The sequence below is a fragment of the Amphiura filiformis genome, chromosome 11 (genome assembly GCF_039555335.1).
Source record: "Amphiura filiformis chromosome 11, Afil_fr2py, whole genome shotgun sequence".
NCBI lineage: Eukaryota > Metazoa > Echinodermata > Ophiuroidea > Amphilepidida > Amphiuridae > Amphiura > Amphiura filiformis.
This window is the reverse complement of record NC_092638.1, coordinates 27,358,424-27,379,084: the sequence shown is the minus strand read 5'-3', so window position 1 is coordinate 27,379,084 and position 20,661 is coordinate 27,358,424. Positions and strand designations below refer to the sequence as shown.

General features: G+C 38.5%; 1 protein-coding gene across 1 annotated transcript in view; it reads right to left on the bottom strand.

Annotated features, from left to right (window-relative positions):
- The window catches only part of LOC140164661 (E1A-binding protein p400-like), a 98,627-nt gene that overhangs the window by 65,923 nt on the left and 12,043 nt on the right, over positions 1–20,661 (bottom strand). Inside the window, 12 exon segments of the mRNA XM_072188004.1 lie at positions 836–928; positions 1,391–1,500; positions 3,249–3,467; positions 3,693–3,771; positions 9,636–9,904; positions 10,350–10,563; positions 11,594–11,734; positions 12,171–12,356; positions 13,167–13,468; positions 15,974–16,156; positions 17,163–17,514; positions 18,250–19,115. Coding sequence (XP_072044105.1) covers positions 836–928; positions 1,391–1,500; positions 3,249–3,467; positions 3,693–3,771; positions 9,636–9,904; positions 10,350–10,563; positions 11,594–11,734; positions 12,171–12,356; positions 13,167–13,468; positions 15,974–16,156; positions 17,163–17,514; positions 18,250–19,115 — 3,014 coding nt within the window.

The following is a 20,661-nucleotide window of genomic DNA, read 5'->3' as shown; positions in this document are numbered from 1 at the left end:
AAATATTACAATGGTTATTATTATTTCTGAGTGTTCAGCATTGAACGGACCAAGAATTGTAGTTGTTTGATCTGACAGGATCCAGTCAAGGAGATTGAATAAACTCTCAAGCTGGGTTTTTAAAGATCACTTCATTACTCTATCCCCTCAGTGATAAAAACCATGTGAAAGATTGGGACAATCACTTGGCAGCGTTGTTGGGGAACATTGCACTACCACTATAGGAAAATTGCTAATTTTGTGTTCATCGTGGAACTCTCGGTACGGCAGCAACTTTGCGGGTGGCAAGGGCGTATGGCGCACTGCTACAGTTATTTTCAGAACAGACCAATCGTGTTTGTGCAATAACACACATCTACACCCTACAGTACACCAAGTGTACGCAGTGGGAAAGTTCTACGATGAACACAAATTAACTAATTTTCCTACAGTATTACATTGTGTTCAGTTTATAATTTTATTAACACATTACTTTGAAAAAGGAGTCAGGGGTGGGTTGGTTTGAGTAGGATCTAGCACTAGATCTTGGCTCTAGGCAGTTCAGTCTGTAATTCTACAGTTACTGGCCTTACTACATATGATTTGGCCTATGTTGTAGTAAAATTTATACCATCATACACTTTACCCACTCAACAGCTAAAGCAGGTGTAGGTGGGTGACAAGGTACCACACAGGTATATTCAGAGCCAATGTGCTACAACAAATCAAAAACTGCCACAAAGGTCATAAGAATGTGAACATGCCTACCCAACTAATCCTAATCAAACACAAGTGATGAAGCAATAAAAGAAGCATTACAAAATTGAGAAGAGTTGGTCTTCGGTGAATGACATACCTGTGTTGTTGATAGTGTATACCCTGTAGGTTGTAGGCTCTGTGCAGCGGCAGCAATATCTGTGATCTCTTTGTTTGGTTCACCTTTACCAGTCTACATTTGAACAAAAGCAATATATATAAATATAATCAATAAGATCAGCAATCAACATAGACAGGGACTAACCGACTAAGGGTGATTAAAATAGGGGGAAATTTTTGATAGAAAGTAGCCCCTGAAAGTTAACTATTTTGAGGCTTGTTGCTCAAAGTAAATGGGGATTTAGGGTGTTTAGCCCATCCCCACTGCCCTCAAAATATGTCCTTTACCCAAGGCAGTCACTTGCCGTCGGTGCCCCAGCAATAATAATTAATAACCATGTGAAGGACGTTGTACCATCACCTGGCAGCGTTGATTGGGAATAACTATCAATGATCAATGGTTTGAGAGTCTATGCAATTTGAAGAAATCCAAACTCTCCACATATTTCTCTTATTGACTGTATTAGTATTGCCAACACGCAAATGTGGCAACTTAACTGGCTGATTGTGTTTGAAAATCTTGAATTGCACTCACCTGTTTAGATGGCTTAGGTTCCTCATCTACATTCTCTGGATGTATGAGGTATTCCATACCGATGTCTGCTAGCTCCTCCTCTTCACCATCTGTACCCTCATCTTCCTCTTCTGTAGACAACAAATACAAACTTATGTGTCAATACTGTCTATGATTGACATGCTCAACTGACAAACCACACCCACTTTTCCTAATCAATTAAACATGCAGGTTTTGGTACAGTACCAGATGAAAACCTGTATCTGTATTTCAAAACATGAGGCAACCTATATGCTTCACAATGCATGAATTGAAAATAAATAAAACTGTGATCTTGGGCAGCGCAGTGGTAGAACCCTCGACCGGTAATCGTGATGCCGATGTTCAATCCCTACCGAGTACCAAGTCTCCTTAAATCTGATATAGGAGAGTGAATTTTAGCTCTCTTTAGTTGACCATTCTCTCCTTACATTCTGTTGTAAATGCTCGTAAACAGCGCTCCTTGAAAGCTCCAGAAGAGCTATTTAATTGCTCTCCTGCAAATTCCAAAAGACAGCCCTGTATTAGTGTCACTTAACCGAATGTGGTTTTTGGCTATCGGAAATAAAAGAATGAAAAAGAAGTAAAGATGAACAAAGAAATTGGAATTTTCCCCTGGGTTCAGCCCTCGAATTAACCCACGGCACCGACGGCATATTGCCGTGGGTGCCCACCCCCATTGCCGCAATGCCCTCAAAATATGTCCTTTACCAACGGCAGTCACTTGCCGTGCCCCTAAACAAAGTTGCCGTGGGTGCCCTAGCCGGCCAGCCCTGCCCCTTCATTATAAAATCATTAACAAGTACTGGTTAAATCAAAGCAAAATTGTGGAAAATTAAATCGAAAATCTTGAACACGATCGCTATTTTGAGCATCGTAACCCAGCTATCAATCACAGATACACAATAGTTTGTTGTGAATTAATATTCATTACCCCTACGTAAGCTTACATATTCAGCCAATCACATCGGCTTATACATTATTTGGTTACTAGAAATCCGACTTCATTTTCTCGATTGGTCAGAAAAATACCTTCAACGTACTATCGACCAATCAGAAACGCTATTAGTAAGCTTCCTCGACCTTGTGTCGTGAACAAAATCTGAGCGCTGGGCAAATCAATTGTTCTCTCGATTATCAAAAATTGACTTCCCAATGCAAACCGATGGCGATACCCTTCCGGTATCGTCTTATCTTGTACATGTGAGCCCATCGGCCATCTCTAGATATGTTTTGCACAAAATAGTTTTTATCCCGGCGAATTTGATCAATATTATTACCAAAGTTACAGCTGTTTCATCGCTACATTTCGAGTCAGTTTTGCAGCTCAGAACTAGGGATCGCAAAATTTAAGTAAATTAAACTGTATTATATAGCAGGTTTTTTAAGCAATCAGGTTAGTTTTAGTGTAAAGTTGAGAGTCGAATTTTACTTTGGTGTCGAATTCAGCTGACGGTAATGCATCTATTCGCTTTTGAAAAATTGCTTTGGTGCCCTTCTCAAATTTTCAACAGTTGCCTTGATGCCCTTTTGAAATATTACAAATTGCCGTGCTGCCTTGCCTTTTCAGTGAAAATCCACAGCAATTATCAACTTGCCCTAAAAAGTTGCTGTGCCCCTTCAGATCCTTAATTCGAGGGCTGCCTGGGTTTCGACCCCACGACCGCTTGTGTGCCAAGCACTCCACCAGCGACAGGTGCTTCGCTGGACCGGCCAACGAAACTGCAAATATATGACTATCAGGGTGATTGCCTCATCTCATCGCATCACATGGGATGCATGCATGCGCAGTGGTGGTTTTGCTGTCAGATTTAATATAATAAAAGTTAATATTGCTAACCTTCAGTCTCTGTATCATCCATGCTGTCTTCATCTTCGTCGTCCTCCTCATCTTCACTGCGAGGATACTCATATTCATCTTCATAAGCCCCTGAATAGCGTTTCATCAGCTCTTCAATAGGGAGATCACCCTCTGCTTCAAGCTCTGCAATCTCTTTCTTGTGGTCCAAGGTGCCTTCTGCTGCCTCTTGCTCTTCAAGGGTGTCCTCCTCATCTTGTGCTGACAATAGGAAACAAGTTATAATGGGCGAGTTTTTAAATTTCACATTTTTTAATTCACTATTTGTTTTTTTTTAACTGGTACCTGTTCATCAAGCGTTAGTCTAATACTTAATTTTTCACTAATTTTACTTCAAAAAACTGCATAAAAGAACCAACATCACTACCAAATTTGAGGTGAAACAACATGCACTGACACATTGACAGCAGGCCTAGTTATCTTTACCTTGTTCGTCGTCTTCATCAGCTGATACAACAAACTCCTCATCTTGCTTGCCTTCACCTTCATCTTTCACATCTTCAGTCTAAGGGGAAAATCATGTTGAATATTGGATTATACATCAAGAGTACCTTTGTCATGAGGTGTTACCACACCCTTATGTAAACAGTTAATCATCATATGGACAGAAACATCTTCAGAATTATTTAATGAACATGCACAAAAAATTAGGAAACTTATTTGAGACATGATATTATTATCATTGTTTAAAATTTAAAAGGTTGGCATGCTCGATTGGAATTGGATGAGAGGATGTACCTTCTGCGTCAGCATACGTTTTGTAGAATAACACGATCGCGCAACCTACATGACTGAACCTTGACCTTGCGATTGGTCAATTCTCAAAAGCTGTGTTTGCGCTGTAAGCACTGGTCTTTGCGTAGTACGCTCGACGCAAATATCTGTGCATACCCATTACCCACGTTGGCTCTCATAATCGAGAATTTAATATTTTGCCATATGGGTGTTTATATAAATATGGAGGCCAGTAGTAAAACATGGGCCTTGTTTTGCATTTCTCAAGATTGTAGAAAAAATGTAAAAGCCTGCTAATTTTTTTTTTTTTCATTGCATTTAACTAATATATATTTATACAATAAATCAAGACTTTTTTTTTTTACTTCTGTTGACATAGTAGAATTTTACGGGCGAAAAGTAATGGAGTCATCAAGTTTTTGTGAAAACAGTGTGACATGAAAAGAGACATTTTAAATTCCACATTTCCCCATATAATAATTAAAACCTTACCTTGTTTGCTATGGAAACATGAACAGAGGTCCATTTTTATGATTGTCAACAAGATTTTATCAAATGTTGCGAAGTTTGTGTTTTTGTTTTTGCCGATTTTCACACTCCTCCGTAACATTTCGTGTCAGCAATGTTACGGGTGTGAAAGAGTTTTCAATCGGTCACCAGTTTAAAAGCGTAAGCTTTCTGTATTGTGAAAGTTGAGTTTTGAAACAAATATGACAGTACCTTAACTTAAAAACATATGGAATGTGCCTGTAATCCAAATCAAATAAATATTCAATGATAAATTGAGATTTTAATAACTTTGGTGTCACTCACTTTCGTTCGGAGTGAGATTTTCTTCGATGTAGAAATGTAAACATTGTTTCTTTATGAATGAAAGTCACATGATACACAGGCCCGGATGATGACCTCTTACGACCGTGTGCAAAAATACCCACGTGGAGACAATTTTTTTTTTCACCGCGCTTATTGCCTTCGTGTCGAAAGCGTTACGGGTGTGTTTGTGTTACGGGGGTGTACAACATTTAACATGTGTTTATTGTTTTGTGACGTTTCTAGTGATAAATTTGAATTTAATTAGTTTCAAGACTTTAAACAAAACGTTGTAGTGCATTGGAAGTAAAAATTACTCGAGAAAAATCGCAGAAAGATGTCACATTCCAACACACGGACTTGGTGTCAGTGTTACGGTGTGGCCATTCTGAATTTTTCTCGGGCTATCCTTGACAAAAATCTTGGAAATTTCCCTCCATAATTGTTTTTATAATGATCGAATAACTCATGAGATTCGACTTGCAGAATATTTCTGTGAAACACCATTTTAGTACGAAAGATCATCGCCGAATACGGACTAGTTGGTAACAGAAAACTTCATCCGTAACTGAAATTGGCATAACACAAATCTCATAGTTACGGCGTGTTCGATATGAGCTATTTTACAGTGGTTTTTGTACATAAATATTTGTATATGTGTATATCAATACTTTCTTGTTCTATTTTTATTAATATTGAATGAAATGGGTAATGTATTTCTGTCTTACTGTTGGCCAAATGCCCAAGTTTCAACAAATACAGAGTTTATTTATCACGCCGTAACCTTGACCCCATATCGTTTTTGGACTCGACCATTTGATAGCAGAGGGGTGTGTTTGTTGTCAAAACATGGCGATAGGATGGGTAAATTGTTTTGCGTGCATAGAAACTGCACTTTTTTTTACAAAGCATTGATAATAATTGATATTATTTATTTATTATATTTATTATTATCATGTTTATGTTCAAATAAGAATATTTGCTTTTCTTTTAATCCAATTTGAACTTCTAACATTTTGTCCCCCCCTTTAGCTTCATGACAATTCAACTTTCCAAATCCATTAGTTTTCTTTGCATACCTGTTCAGTGTTCACCATGGTGGAAAGTTGCACTTTTTGTAGTAAACAACTGCACAATATTGTGCTACATTGATAGCTATTTAATTAATTAGACAAATATGATATATAATGCGACGAAAAAAACCACCCTGTTTTACTTTTTATGGGCGGGCGGACCTTTCAACTTCAAGTAGGGTCGGTTGGGCAAAATTTGGGTTTTTTTTTCCTTTGAAGCCAAAATTACAATACCTGCAGAAGGTATAAGTATAGTTTTAGGTGGATTTTATCTTTCCATGTTAATGATTATTTTGAAACAAGTGTTGAAATATTTCATACAAGTTATTATAGATAACCCAAATGTGGTGCAGGGATGCCAACTAGTACGATTTTGCCGTATTTTGTACGATTTTTTGATTAAAATACGATTTTACGTTTTCCCCTCAAAAAATACGATTTTCGTTTAGCCTATCAAAAAAAACTTTGTGGTCTTTTTCAATGTCAATTTCACTTACCAGAGTTAAAATAACTGATAATTTGAAGCCTGCCCTAGCGATGTATAAAAGTTGAAACAAAATTGCGCTTTGTTCCGACTCCACTGCCCGTTAATCACGCATTCTGCCGACTTTTGGACGATGCATGCACATTAAAAAATATTTAACATGTTTAGTAAGCCTACGAGATGGTTTCCGAAATAATTTTCTCTTGACTTTCAGATGGTTCATACACATTAATATTTTTTTTTTTCTTTCTAACTACTAGGCCTACCTATGTAATGTCTTCTGAAGGTACTTAGTCAACTATTTAGCTCTACTGGTGCAAAAGAATAGGCCTACAAGATGGATTCCTACAGCGTAATTCTGCCGACTTTCGGATGATGCATGCACATTAAAAAATATTTAACATGTTTAATAGGCCTACAATATGGTTTCCAATATAAAATTTTACTTTCAAATGGTTCATGCACATTAATATCTTTTATTATCTAACTGCTACCTATGTAATGTCTTCTGAAGGTACTTAGTCAACTATTTAGCTCTACTGGTGCAAAAGAAAAGGCCTACAAGATGGATTCCTACAGCGTTTCTCTGCCGACTTTCGGTTGATGCATGCACGTATGCACATTAAAAATATTTAACATGTTTAATAGGCCTACAATATGGTTTCCGAAATAGTTTTTTCTTGACTTTCAGATGGTTCATGCACATTAATATTTTTTATTAACTATCTAACTGCTACATAATTATGCAATATGCAAGTATTTAGTCAACTATTTATTGGTGCAAAAGAATAGGCCTACAAGATGGTTTCCTAACTGCCGACTTTCAGATGATGCATGCACATTAAAAAAAAAAAAATGGTTGCAGGCAGTGGCACATTAATATTTTTTCAAATATGCTCTTCAGCGTTTCAAGCATGTATCTATGATGTGAGGTAGGCCACACCGGTGACCCCCCCCCCCCAAGTGGGGGTGGGGGTGGTTCTGTTGGAATGATCCACTTGAATCAATGAATTATTAGTATAAAATTGTGCATCATATATAGGAAGGTCAGCCACGCTAATCATGAAATAAAGCCAGTGCAGCCGTTTCAAAAATGCCTTGTACATGGTTAAGTATAGGAAAGTGGACATTAAAAAGTGCTATAACTCCAAAATGGAGCCTCTTTGAAAATTGCATTAACTATCAAATTTGTCTTCTGTAAGGGGCTTAAAAGGGTTTTTACAGTGTAGAAACACTCTGACAAACATGAAAACAAGTAAGGTTTTAATGTTTATAGCTAGTTACAAGTGAAATTACACATGATCTTAAAAAATACAGTTTTGTATGGCAAAATACAGTTTTTGGGGTCTGTGAGTACAGTTTCTTGAGTTGCAAGGTTGGCATCCCTGGTGGTGTTTTATTAGTATAATAAAGCAAACTGTTGTTTTTATTTAAGTTTCTACATCAACATTACAATGTTTAACAAGATATGTCACTTGCAGAAAACAGCAAAATTAAGTTTATTAACCACCTGAATGATTCAGTTCTACTTTGAATAATATCTTGAGTAACATGATGCTGTAACATTTTAACTTCTCTAAATGTCTTTCAACTTTGACGCATCAAGCCAACCCTCACTAAATTTAAGGCTTGGTGTCAGTGTTACATGCGAAATGATAAGTAACCATACAATAGTTAAAATTATGTATAATGTTGCTCAGTCAGAAAATAGTCTTGTGAAAATAATTCCGCCCTGATGTGGTTACGCATTTCCTTGCATTCTGTGGTACTACATTGTACTTTAATGTCAGCGGTACTACTTTGGTGTCAGCGTTACAGGTGTGATTAAAGATAACACAAGATGTAATAGCTTGGCTTGCTGAGAGGAACCATAGTCAAACTGAGCAAAATAACTACATTTATCAATGAGGAAAATAAATCTTTGAAGTATTCAACTATTCTGAAATTTAATCAAAGTTAAATAGTGCAATATACATCGATCTGTAGAATAAATATTTGGAAACTAGAATAAATATTTGGAAACTTATATCATCCCCAGGTAGAAGTTCTGGCCACTTTGTTTGTATTTTACATTATTGAGCATGTTAACTAATATAATATTGTTTAGTTACACATTTCTCACATAATATTACTTAGTTTTGGACTTGCTATTATAATAGGTAGTGTAGATAGATAGCTTATGTAGTTCATGATGTCACTCTGTAACAGTGACACCAGTGTCAGCGTTACAGGTGTTAATGTTTTTAACATTGAGCATTGGATATATTTATGACATTGTAGTAGTATTTTTGAATCTTGCCAATCACTAATGAATGCATCCTTGATTATTAAACTTCTTTTCAAAGCAAGGATAATACTTTGGTATACATTACAGTAATTTTGAAACATAATTGCCCGAATCGGTCGTAATTTGACAAAATATTGGGACATTAAGTTCTCATTTTTCACAAGTATTGTCAAAGGATTAAGGATCTTTTTTTTCCAAAGTAAAGATGTCGATAACATTTGTTAAAACCAGCAAATCATTATCATACCTCAACTATACATTTGTTACAGCTCCAAGACAAATAAACAATTTGGTGTCATTGTTACAGGTGTTAATTTGTGTCTTATGTCTCACTTTATTGTGTTGCTGTCCAAATAGGGATTATGTTTCATTAAAGCGGATTATTTTTTTGTGAAATATGGGTCTCAGGGTGTAAAATAATGAAAACAAAATTCTCATTAACCCATTTTGAAAATTTGGTCCCAATGTCACACTCTGGCCTCCATATTTATATAAACACCCATATATGACAACTTGGGTGCGCAGATATTTGCGTCGAGCGTACTACGCAAAGACCAGCGCTTACGGCACAAACACAGCTTTTGAGAATTGACCAATTGCAAGGTCGAGGTTCAGTCATGTAGGTCGCGCGATTGTGTTATTCTACAAAAAGTATATGGTAGCAATTTACTGAAATATGTAACTTTTTTAATTTATCAGAAACACTGAATATTTCCCAAGTTTTTCTGAAACAATTCAATTGTAGACCTGAAACTGACCTTTTGTGAAAAAAGTTGAAATGCTCAAAGGCTGAAAACATCGTGAAATTAGTGAAGTCAAGTAGCCCAAATTGGGCTGAAATAAAACAAAACATAAATTTGAGCAACAAAAAAAGCAGAAATTTACTAAAAAGCTGCAAAGTTCCAGGTCTGCAATTTGATACCCAAAGCCTCCAAACCTATTTGTTTCATGCCACTACCAGTGAATAAATTACAACCTACCACTGCCTTTAAACTGGTCTCCTCTTCATCTGCCTTCCTCCTTGCGCTTCTTCCATCATCTTTCTCCGCTCCCTCTGAAGACGACCCTGGTTTATCATATATCCCTGGAGGTAGACTACTTAGCAGATCTTCCAGAGGGAGTTCAGATTCTTTTTGTAAGAGTTCAATCTCTTTGGCACGGGCATCTGCGTCCGCTTCATCTGCTTTCTCCGCTACGTCGATAGTTTCTTCGTCATCACTATCGTCTCCCACAGGTTGGAAGTCCACATCTGTTCGAGTTGGCAGAAAAATATTTGGAAGGTAAGTCAGACTGTGGAGTGTGGACTACTTCACAAAAGATAGAGGCTCGATACACAAATCAAATGTTGTTTATATAATGCCCTTTCTACTCCAAACATGAGCTACAGTATTTTATGAAGCACCCAAAATCAAGTATGCACTTCTCAGTATGAAATCATTACACTAAATTAATATTAGGATGTTGCATACAAGTCATCAATGATGACAGTGTTGAAGACTCCTGCCAAGCACTTCGGATGGTAGGCACTAATCATTTCCCATAAACCAATATGACACATAAGACATACCTGTCAAAATTGTAAAAATAAAAATCTGTACAGGGTAGGGTGCACGCGCTCACGGCAACATATTTTTCCCACAATATTCTCATTGTTCCCATTGGAAGGTACAAGTGATGAAGCGATGCAAACTTACCATCACCAGTGATGGCACTGTTATCCCCTTCCGACCTAGGACTTGAAGGCAAAGAACCCTGGATGGATGTTGAGGTACTACTCGTGGCGAGATTGAGACCTTCTGTAAGCCATGATGAATACTTCTCTGTCTGACCAACAATGTAATCCAACTGGAGATCCATGACTCGTTTTCTTCTCTCCTCCAGCCGGGATTGTTGCTTATATTGCACTACCTGAAATGTACATTTTTGAGTTGTAATAGATTCCATACCATAAAGGAGGTTTGGGAAAAGGTTAAAACTGGGCCTCGATCACTGCCTGTTGTGAAGAACAGATCAAATTGGTAGTCTCCGGATTGGTAGTCCCAGGGTAGGGACTTATGATGGAATGCCCTGCTGTTTACCTTGAAGCTACAATCCAGGAAAAAAATAGTTGGCACACTTGCACTAAACAATGGAAATGCGTGCCTATCAAAAGGCGAGTGAAACATGCATGCAATATATGTACAGTACAGACTCCCCCCTATATCTCACCCTTCCCCATCTTTCAATGGCTCCTCCATGTCATGATAACAGAATAACTTGTACTATTTTTGTCTCATTCTTCATTAATATAATATAATTTAACCAATGTACTGACTTACATGTACAATGTTTATGTTTGTAATATGACATGGAAATAAATTTGATTTGATTTGATTTGTTGGAGGGTCTCACGGACCTGTTGACAACATGGCTTGGTCCAACATTGAATTGGGGGAGCGAGGGGAAGAGATATACTAAAAGACAGGCAAAGTGTGCCAACCTTTTTTTCCTGGATTGTAGGTACCCACTTGATCAAAAAGACCAGCTGCTACACATAATCTATGTCATTTTACATCTGTAACATTTGGTACGTGCAAAAACCATTCATCTTTGGATATCTTAGATCAACTTTGCATTAAACAAATGTTTTTTCCCAACAGAGGACAGATGATATTGTTAATTTCATCACCTCACTGAACCATTTCTGTCTTCTATTATGAACAGAATTATTGATTCTGTTCATATTTTAACATGCCTGCCTGTACCACGGTTCATTGCTGTGAGTGACACAGGGTTATCGTCAAACACAGAAGCACTCGTGGATGATACTCTAGCCACGTTGCGAGTCCCAAATGCAACTATATCATAAAGGAACATCGATATGACATCACTATGGCATAAATCACCATCTACACACACCAGTGTGAATTTCAAATGAATTTTTAGAGCAAGTACTAACCTTTTCTATGTTAGCCCAGAAAGTCGTAATTTCTTTAGCCATATTTGCTGCTATTTTCTGGAGCTTCTGTGACTCTTCTTTCTCAGCCTTCACCTCTTTAGCATGCTGCTCTTGGTGGTGTCTTGCTACAGCTCGCACCAACTAAACAAATAAACGGCAAAGAATTTGTGTTTTCATTTTAAAAATGTGTAAGTATACGGTTGTTGACAATCGACACCTTTCTAAAAGTTGTTGACAATCGACACCTTTCTAAAGTTGTTGACAATCGACACCTTTCTACTGAGCAAGGATTGGACAGGTGATGTAGGGATGATAGTGGGCAACGGTCCCACTGCATATAGATCAGTTTGACAGTAATGCAGTGTAATGTTACTGCATGCTCAGGCCTAGGTAAATAATATTTTTGTTTCCGGTAACTCGACTGAAACAGTGCCAACCATATAAATTTTATCCACTTTTCACAAAAATAAAATATTTTTCTCCTGCCCGACTGCCTATTGTGATGCTACATTACCGGAAATGCAATTTTCCTTTAAACATTTTGAAGATATGATCACATCAAAGTACTTCAACTCACCTTTCGAGCACTTGCCCTCTTCCATCTCCTCTCCTGAGCAAAGTCCGTGGCCAGCCATTGCATTTCCTCCAGTAAGTAGTCCCAATGAGTTTTCTGTCTGGGAGGCTCCTGTACCTTTGGTAATCTCTTGGCTGCCCAAACACCTTCCTTTCTTAACTCTGCTATTCTCTGCATCACTTGGGCCTCCTGTTGGAAAAAGAACATGAATACAGATCTTGTGTTAGCAATTCTACTGTACCCTTTACTATTAACCATAATACCGATTACCGACCTTTATACTCATTGCTGAAGAGCAGGATTTAAGTCTTATGAGGTGAAGAAAATTACAATCAGATTCAGCTTTCATTGTATGACACCTAGTTTGGGACATGGCTACGAACAGACTCATAACAAAATTCTGTCATGTTTAAGTTTACTAACAGAAAATCTTTCCCTTAAATACAGATTGACAATCATAACATGAATCATGATGTTACTTTATCAGAAAGATAGAACTACCAACAAGATACTTGAATTGAAATTAAGGATATTAGTCAATATTTTTGTGTAGGGTATGTGTAATTCAAAGTTTGCACATGAGCCAACCTTGAGAATGAGTAAATACCCAGGATTGCTTTCCGACGTTACATACGAGTCATCAACTACTTCATTTGAGATTGACAACTCCTGCCTGTAATTCGGAATTCATTAATAGTATCTTGGCATTCAAAATAAGTGGTTGTCCGCCGTCCGGGATGCTCCATTGCGAACAACCTATCCTGGGGACAACAACCTATTTCATTTCATCAATGCCAATTAAAATGGCAATAAGGATTATTTGATTCATAATCTATGTCCAGAATAACAGAAATCCAACAAAATACAACACCAAAAAAATAACATTTGTGGCAATAATTGGGAGTTGAAACAAACCGTAACTATCTGGTGTATCTACTGTTTATTGTTATACACATGGCTAGTATTACCGCTTAATCAAAACATTTATTGAGTCCTTACTTGTTTTGCTTTTTCCACTATCATCTCCTGCGAACCAATGGTGTAGTCGTACACGGCTGACAAGGACTGCTGCCGCGTGGCTAACCTTTGCTGTGCAGTAGGTGACAGAGGTGTCTGCTTCAATGCTGTTCTATTAGGCGATGGTGAGGCTGCTGCACCAGCTGGGGCTATGGGAGTGGTTCCACTACTCAGCGTTGGCGTTGTTTTGTGTGGTGCAGGCGTGCCTTGAGTACTGCTACTGGTTGGGCTGCTACCGGCTGAAGATGGCGACGGGAATTTCAGCTGATGCAAAGAATGGGTGGCTGATGGGAGAAGGTTGAAGAATTAAATTAAAATTAAAACTTTGTTGATAATAAACTGAAGCACTATGGTCTTTCCTTTCCGAACCTGAAATAAGAGCCAACACCAGTTCTGTTGAAAACTGATACCGGTACCTGATATAAATGGGCAACTGTGGAAGCAGACTGTGTTGGATTCAGGATGTGAGCATTCAAATCCAGACACTCTATGAATGGAGGAAGATGTACATATTCTGGCTTTGCCGTTTGAAATTTATAGGGGAGCTTTTAATTGCTCTCCTTGAGTGCTACAGGAGAGAACTAGTAGAGCATTTTTACTGTACTGTATATATGTGGTTATTATTGTTACACCAAAGGTAGGCGAGCAATAAAAAGCTCTCCTCAGCTTTATTTGAGGGGAGTGATGGGGAGCAATCGCTCTAGCTCTCCTCAAACACCAAAGCCTGCATATTCAGATGTACAGTGTGGATGGAATGATTATTTGTTGGCAGCAAAATAAATAAATAGGCTATTCCATCTAAAATGCACACACACACCCCTGCCATTTCAACTCAAATTGCACCTTGTGTTCTATCAAGCAGGAAATGTTGATAGAAAATCTAGTTGATTTTGCACAAAAAATTTTTTTGTTTGAAATTCCAAAATTTTCCATACTTTTCTACTTTTTTTTTTTATTGATGAAAAGGGTTACATCTGGAGGTACAAGCCTTATGAGGTGAAGAAAATGACCATATTCAGCTTTCATTGTGTGACAACTAGTTTGGGAAATGGCTACAAACAGAGTCATAACCAAATTCTGTCATGTATAAGTTTACCAACTATATAGATTGACAATCAAATCTGAAAGATAGAATTACCAACAAGATACTTGAATTGAGATTCTGGAGTACACTGACTATTGTGGACTTCATACATGACTATTAAGGGGGTACTTCACCCAATTTTGTGCCTATTTTTGTATTTTCTGCAAAAATTATAGCACATTGGTGACAAGTAAGATATATTATAGTGGCAAGGACTACAACTACTGTACTGAAAATTCAGCAACTCAAAGCAAGTATACTGAGAGCTGGTCTCTTATTTTACCCCTTGAGAAAGAAAAGTTTTGTCTTTTCGAAACGTCGGGTTTTTAACTTTGTTTATATGTTTTGTGTTACTCCCCCCATTGGATGTTGTGTCATATTTTCACTGTTTTAAATTTCAAAGCAAGTAGTTATTGATTTATTGATCAAATATTGGTTTTCCCTCATTTTTGACTGTTACTCCACAACTGTTGTCTGTGCTGAAATAAAATTTCCAGTGCAGTAGTTGTAGTCCTTGTCCTATAATATACATCTCTTACTTGTCCCCAATGCGCTATAATTTTTGAGAAAAATGCAAAAATAGGCACAAAATTGGGCAGGGTGTAGTACCCTCTTAACTAGATCAAGATCAACATTTTTGTGTAGGGTATGTGTAATTCAAAGCTTGCACATGAGCCAACCTTGAGAATGAGTAAATACCCAGGATTGCTTTCCGACGTTACATACGAGGCATCAACTACTTGATTTGAGATTGACAACTCCTGCCTGTAATTCGGAATTCATTAAAAAGTCTCTCTGCTTCTAAATTAAGTGGTTGCCATCGCAACCCCAATTGCACCTTGAGTTCAATCAAGCTAGAAATCTTATTATTTTATTGATGAAAAAGGCTGCATCTGGAGGTACAATTGATTTAAATTGTTCGATTTGTTGGAATTTCAAAACTTCAACTGGAATCACCTAATACATCCGTGCACAGAACGTTTCTTGGATTAGAGTACTTTTAGTATTTAGCACCCATTGATGACAAATGGTGGTTTTGTGATACCGCCCAGAATGGACTGCCAAGTAGTCCTCACATATGTGCATGTAATGTCAAGCATGATGTTCATAGGACATTGTGTAAAATAATGTGCGCTGGACGGTGTTAGCAGTATGATTAATATGTAAGCAATTTTAGATGTCCCAGCTTTGGTTGGTGTGCTTGCCTATCACTCATTTTATGCATTGATTTGCTAGCTGCACTTGTAAAATCAGGGTGTGTGTGGCTTTGCACCAAAAACATGGAAATTCACCAAGGCTAGTGGATCACGATTAGCCATGATTCTATTTCTACTCAGTCTTTCAGATCTGCTTTGTGTGATTCCGTATCCAACTTTGTCACACGTTCAACAAAATTGCGATCTCCAGTTGCCATTTTACATCCTTACAGATACATAAAGCATAAAAGTAATCCTCAAATAACAAAAACAAAAATAGTCTCATACGCGCTGTTTATGCAGCCAACGGCACTTCAGGCTCATTTGTACAAAAAGGGCAAAGCAGATTACAAGTCAAAAACGCGGATCCAAATTTTAGAAAAACAAAACTGTGGCGCTAGGAATAGATCAAATTCACAGAAACGAGGAACTCTCACATCCCTGGAAATTGATTTTGATTTGCACACTGACAACTACAAATGACAAAAGTAACGTAATATGCCAGTTACCTGGTGGTGATTTAGCTTGCTGTGTGGTACGAGCAACTGATAATGATTGGTGACTAGGCGGTCTTGTGGGTGTGCTAGGCTCGGCATGCACCTTGTGCTGATGTTGTTGTGATGGAGGAGCTGCTTGCTGTTGAGACTGTTGTTGCTGCTGTTTATTGAGTATGTCACTTGCGCCAGGCAAGCCTAGATGAATGTGAATGAATTCAATGTGTTGTAATGAATGAACTGAATGCAACACTTTCAACACACAGGGGCCAAATACATGTGGTGCAATGAGACTATTCCAGTTGAAATATATACACACCACTGTGGAAGACATGACCTTGATTTTCCACACAGGGAGTGTGAATTTCAAATGGGATTACCTGAATGGGTGACTTGGGATTTCAACTGAAATAGCCCAATAATGAAAGCTTGGATGATATTCATGCCCAAATCAGAAACAAGCCTGTATTAAACTGATACATTGCATACTAAGCCAGGGATGGCTTTAAACCCCAACCGTCGGTCAAGGCCCCCTGGCAGAGCTCCCAGTTTAACCGCCTACTGTAGTTCTGAACATAGAAAACCAGGCCCAACTGCCAGTACTGATAGGGTGCCGGCAGTCAACCGACGGTTTCATTTTGAAGCCATCCCTTGTATGCTTCAGCAGCAGTTTTCAATTCATTTCATCTTCACGGCCAACATAGATCTGATTACTGTTTGCACTAGGACAGGGGTAATGTTTTCAACAATCCAGTACTTTGGGCAAGGCAAAATTTGAGTTGAGGAACAACATCGTTTTTGTGACTATGTGAGCTTGTTCAACAAAGCAAAACATTGAACTACAGTATTTTAACACTTGGCAAGTCAGTGACGTCAACCCATTGAGACACCCTGTTCCACTCTCTCATATCAAATGTGTACTGTACACCAGTGATTTGAGCGAGCGGTTGAGACTTAAATGTGCACTGACATGCCAAGAGTAAAAATACTGTTGTAGGTACTTTTTATCTGAATAAGGTGTGTTCTCTGCATAGGAAAAAAGACCGTATCTGCCAATTTTGATATGCTGGCAGTCGACCAAAGCCGTTAAATTTTTTTTTTCATCCAAAGTTGAAACAATACAACACAAAATATGGTGGTGAAGATACGAAATGAAATTAATGAATACATTCATGCTAGTAATAAGTATGGATTTGGTTCTTACTTGGTATAGCCGTCATCATACTAGGCGTGACCGTCACATTAGGCTCGTGGCTGCTGGAGTGCATCAACTGCACTTTCTTATCTTGACCGCTCCCGCTATCTAGCCCTGCCTGGGCAAAGCTCCGCTTGCGCGACGTCTCGCCTTCGCCACCGGCTGCTGCACTGCCTGCTGCAGCCGCCGCCGCTGCCTGGATGGTGCCTGGCAGACTTCGTCTCATCTCCCTAGCTTTCTGCTCCCTGGCCTTTTGGTTGAGTTGTGAGGACAGAGCCGAGACAGCTGGAGGAAGCTGAGTGGATATGGCAACTGGAGTGCCTACTGGAATGTTACTACCGCTATTTGTAATTACTTTCACCTGAAAATCAAAATGATATATAAAATCTCACGTAAAGCTGTTCCGTTGTCAAGAGTTAGAAATTGTGCATTTTGAATTATCAAAGTTAAACAGTTATTAATTTTGTTTTAAAATTTTGCAAGGTTTCAAGCTGATAATTAGCTAGTCATCAATATGTTGTGTGTAGAAGGTTCAGTGTTTGGAGAATCAAAATTGAATCTGAAAATCAATCATTACCAGAATTGATTCTAAACCATTGTAAACCTCTTTGAACTTGATCATAAATATCCAAAAGCCTGACTTCCAAATGTAGTCTTTGACTATGGTACTTGAAAACTGCATTTGCAGTAAAGTTTCAGATTCCTCTCATGAGAATGATTATGCGAGCTGCCTGGATGTGATTGTTTAATCCAGGTTATTGAACTATACCATTGGGATGAGGCCATTGTGATCAATAGTGTACTCAAGTTCAAGAGCGCTTTACGGATTATCATTATCTCTATCGCTCACCTGAAAAGCCAGAGAATGAATATCAAAATTTTTGTGTAGGGTATCTGTAATTCAAAGCTTGCACATGCGCCAACCTTGAGAATGAGTAAATACCCAGGATTGCTTTCCGACGTTACATACGAGACATCAACCACTTAATTTGAGATTGACGACTCCTGCCTGTAATTCGGAATTCACTTAACCATTTGATATCAATACGTTTTCACATTGTAAGATCTTTTTGACACGTTATACTTGGATACAAACCTCATCATTAATAGTTTTTTCTTCTTCATCATCCATCCGTTGACTTGATAAATATACAAAAAGCTGCTGATTGGGACGTTTCTTCCATGCAAGGAAGTCCATCATATTGCCACCATTTTGTAGAAAGAATAATTCAGTTAATTTCTCATTATATATGTCTTTAAGTTTCTTTATATCCGTCAGGCGTTCCTGAAGGACCTGCCTTCGAAGTTCAGCCACCTCTGCATTGGCAGGTGGGCGCTCTTCTGTTTGGGGCATCATTGTTTTACGCATAACTAGCGATGGACTGGAAGGTAGAGGGCTTGTCCGTGCTGGGCTGTGGGGGCGTCTGTATCCTCCACCCGTGGGACTTTTGTGGCCTGGCGTTCCCCTTGTCGGACTGTGACTGCTACTCCGGCGTGGTGAACCAGCTACGGGGCTGGACAGCGGAGGCATGCTGGACCTGCCCGGGGAGCCTTGGCCAAGATGGTGAATGGTTCCCATGGGTTGGTGATGAGTGGGCATTAATAAATTCTGAATTATGAGGGATTCTTGTGAGATTGGGGCCTCCCCTGAATCAGGGAAGGTTTTGTGGACATCTTGAAATACAAATGGATTATTACTGGTAGGATGTTGTTGTTGGACACTGCTCGAGGCACTGATGTTGACTTGTTGTATTGGTATACCGGTGGCAGGGTCCACATAACTGCGGCCCGGGCTCAGCGGGACATTCAAGACAGGTCTCTGTAGATGGCTTACACCTGACGTTGGGATGGCTTGTCCTTGAAGACATGACATCTGAAGAAACGCCTGGGTGGATGGGTGCAACTGCCTAGCCATGGCTTGTGGGCTAAGCTGTTGCTGATATCCAATTGGAGATGTGGAACCTGTGAATACAAAAGCAACAACAATACATGTTAGACTTGTAAATTTTATTTGAGTCTGCTTTGTTGATGTCATAAATTTTTACAGTGCCATACTTTGTTTGATTTCTTGAAACTCAGTATATTCTCATGCTTGCTGGCAGGGTTCCTGATAGGTCCAAATATTATGGGGTCCAGTTGGCAACATTTGAAAACTATGGGGTCCCAAACAATTTTTGGGGGTCTTTAGACACAAATTCTCACATCTTAGTCTCAAATGATGGGGTCCAGGTGGACCCCATAATTTTCAAAATTTGAAAAATATGGAGTCCAGTATGATTTGACATGCTAAAAGACCACAAAACTCATTGTAGCGGGAACCCTGCTTGCTGGGCTACAAAATCAAACAATATTATGTTATCTGGCAACTTCCAATATCCAAGTTGTCTCACTCTCTGGACATTACCACTTGCCAGGGGCAAATAAATTCCATTTTCACGTTAAGTGTACACTTACAGTCCCACAGAGGGTCAAAATTAAGGGGGTACTACACCCCCTGGCCAATTTTGTGCCTATTTTTGCATTTTTCTCAAAAATTATAGCACATTGGTGACAGGTAAGATATGTATAGTATAGGGGCAAGGACTACAACTACTGTACTGAAAATTCAGCAACTCAACGCAAGTAGGGCCAAACAAAAATAAAATGATGTTTCCGGTAACATGCTCTGAAAAAATTGGGACGGAAGGAAGGAAAAAAATTTTATTTTATAAAAATTTTTTATTTGCACATACTGAAATTTCGACCGAATTTAACACTTGAAGGCTAGCCAACAGAAAAACAGTATGACTCAGGGTCTCAATTGCAAAAGCTCTTCTCATACTTCACAAGTGTGCCGTACTGTCCAATATCATTTAGCTACCCTCTGTCATTCACTGTTCTTGTGAAAATAATATTTTGAAATGACCATAATCAGGGGTAGAAAAAGTAAGGAGTCCAAATGGACCCTCTTATCTTAAATCCAAAAAATTAGGGGTCCATAACCAAACTTTTGGGATCCAAAAATAGTCCAATATTAACTTGTAACCAGTTGATGACTTGAATGTGAAATCCAAGTGTAAATCAAACCAATTTTTTAAGTTTACCTGACTTGAGGATCAAATCTCGACAGAGGTTTTATGCCAATACAACATTTTACTAATTTGACCTCAGGTGACCCCTGATGACCCCCAAATGACCTTACCAAAATATGGCTCTAAATGGTGACTGTATCCACCAAGTTTTATGCCCATATGACAGTTTTACTAATTTGACCTCTGGTGACCCCAAAATGACCTTCAAAAATTTGGCTCTAAATGTTGACTGTACTAACCAAGTTTCAAGTCCATATGACAGTTTTAACTAATTTGACCTCAGATGACCTCTGGTGACCCCAAAATGACCTTCAAAAAATTTGGCTCTAAATGTTGACTGTATTAACTAAGTTTCATGCCCATATGACAGTTTTTACTAATTTGACCTCAGATGACCTCTGGTGACCCCAAAATGACCTTCAAAAAATTTGGCTCTA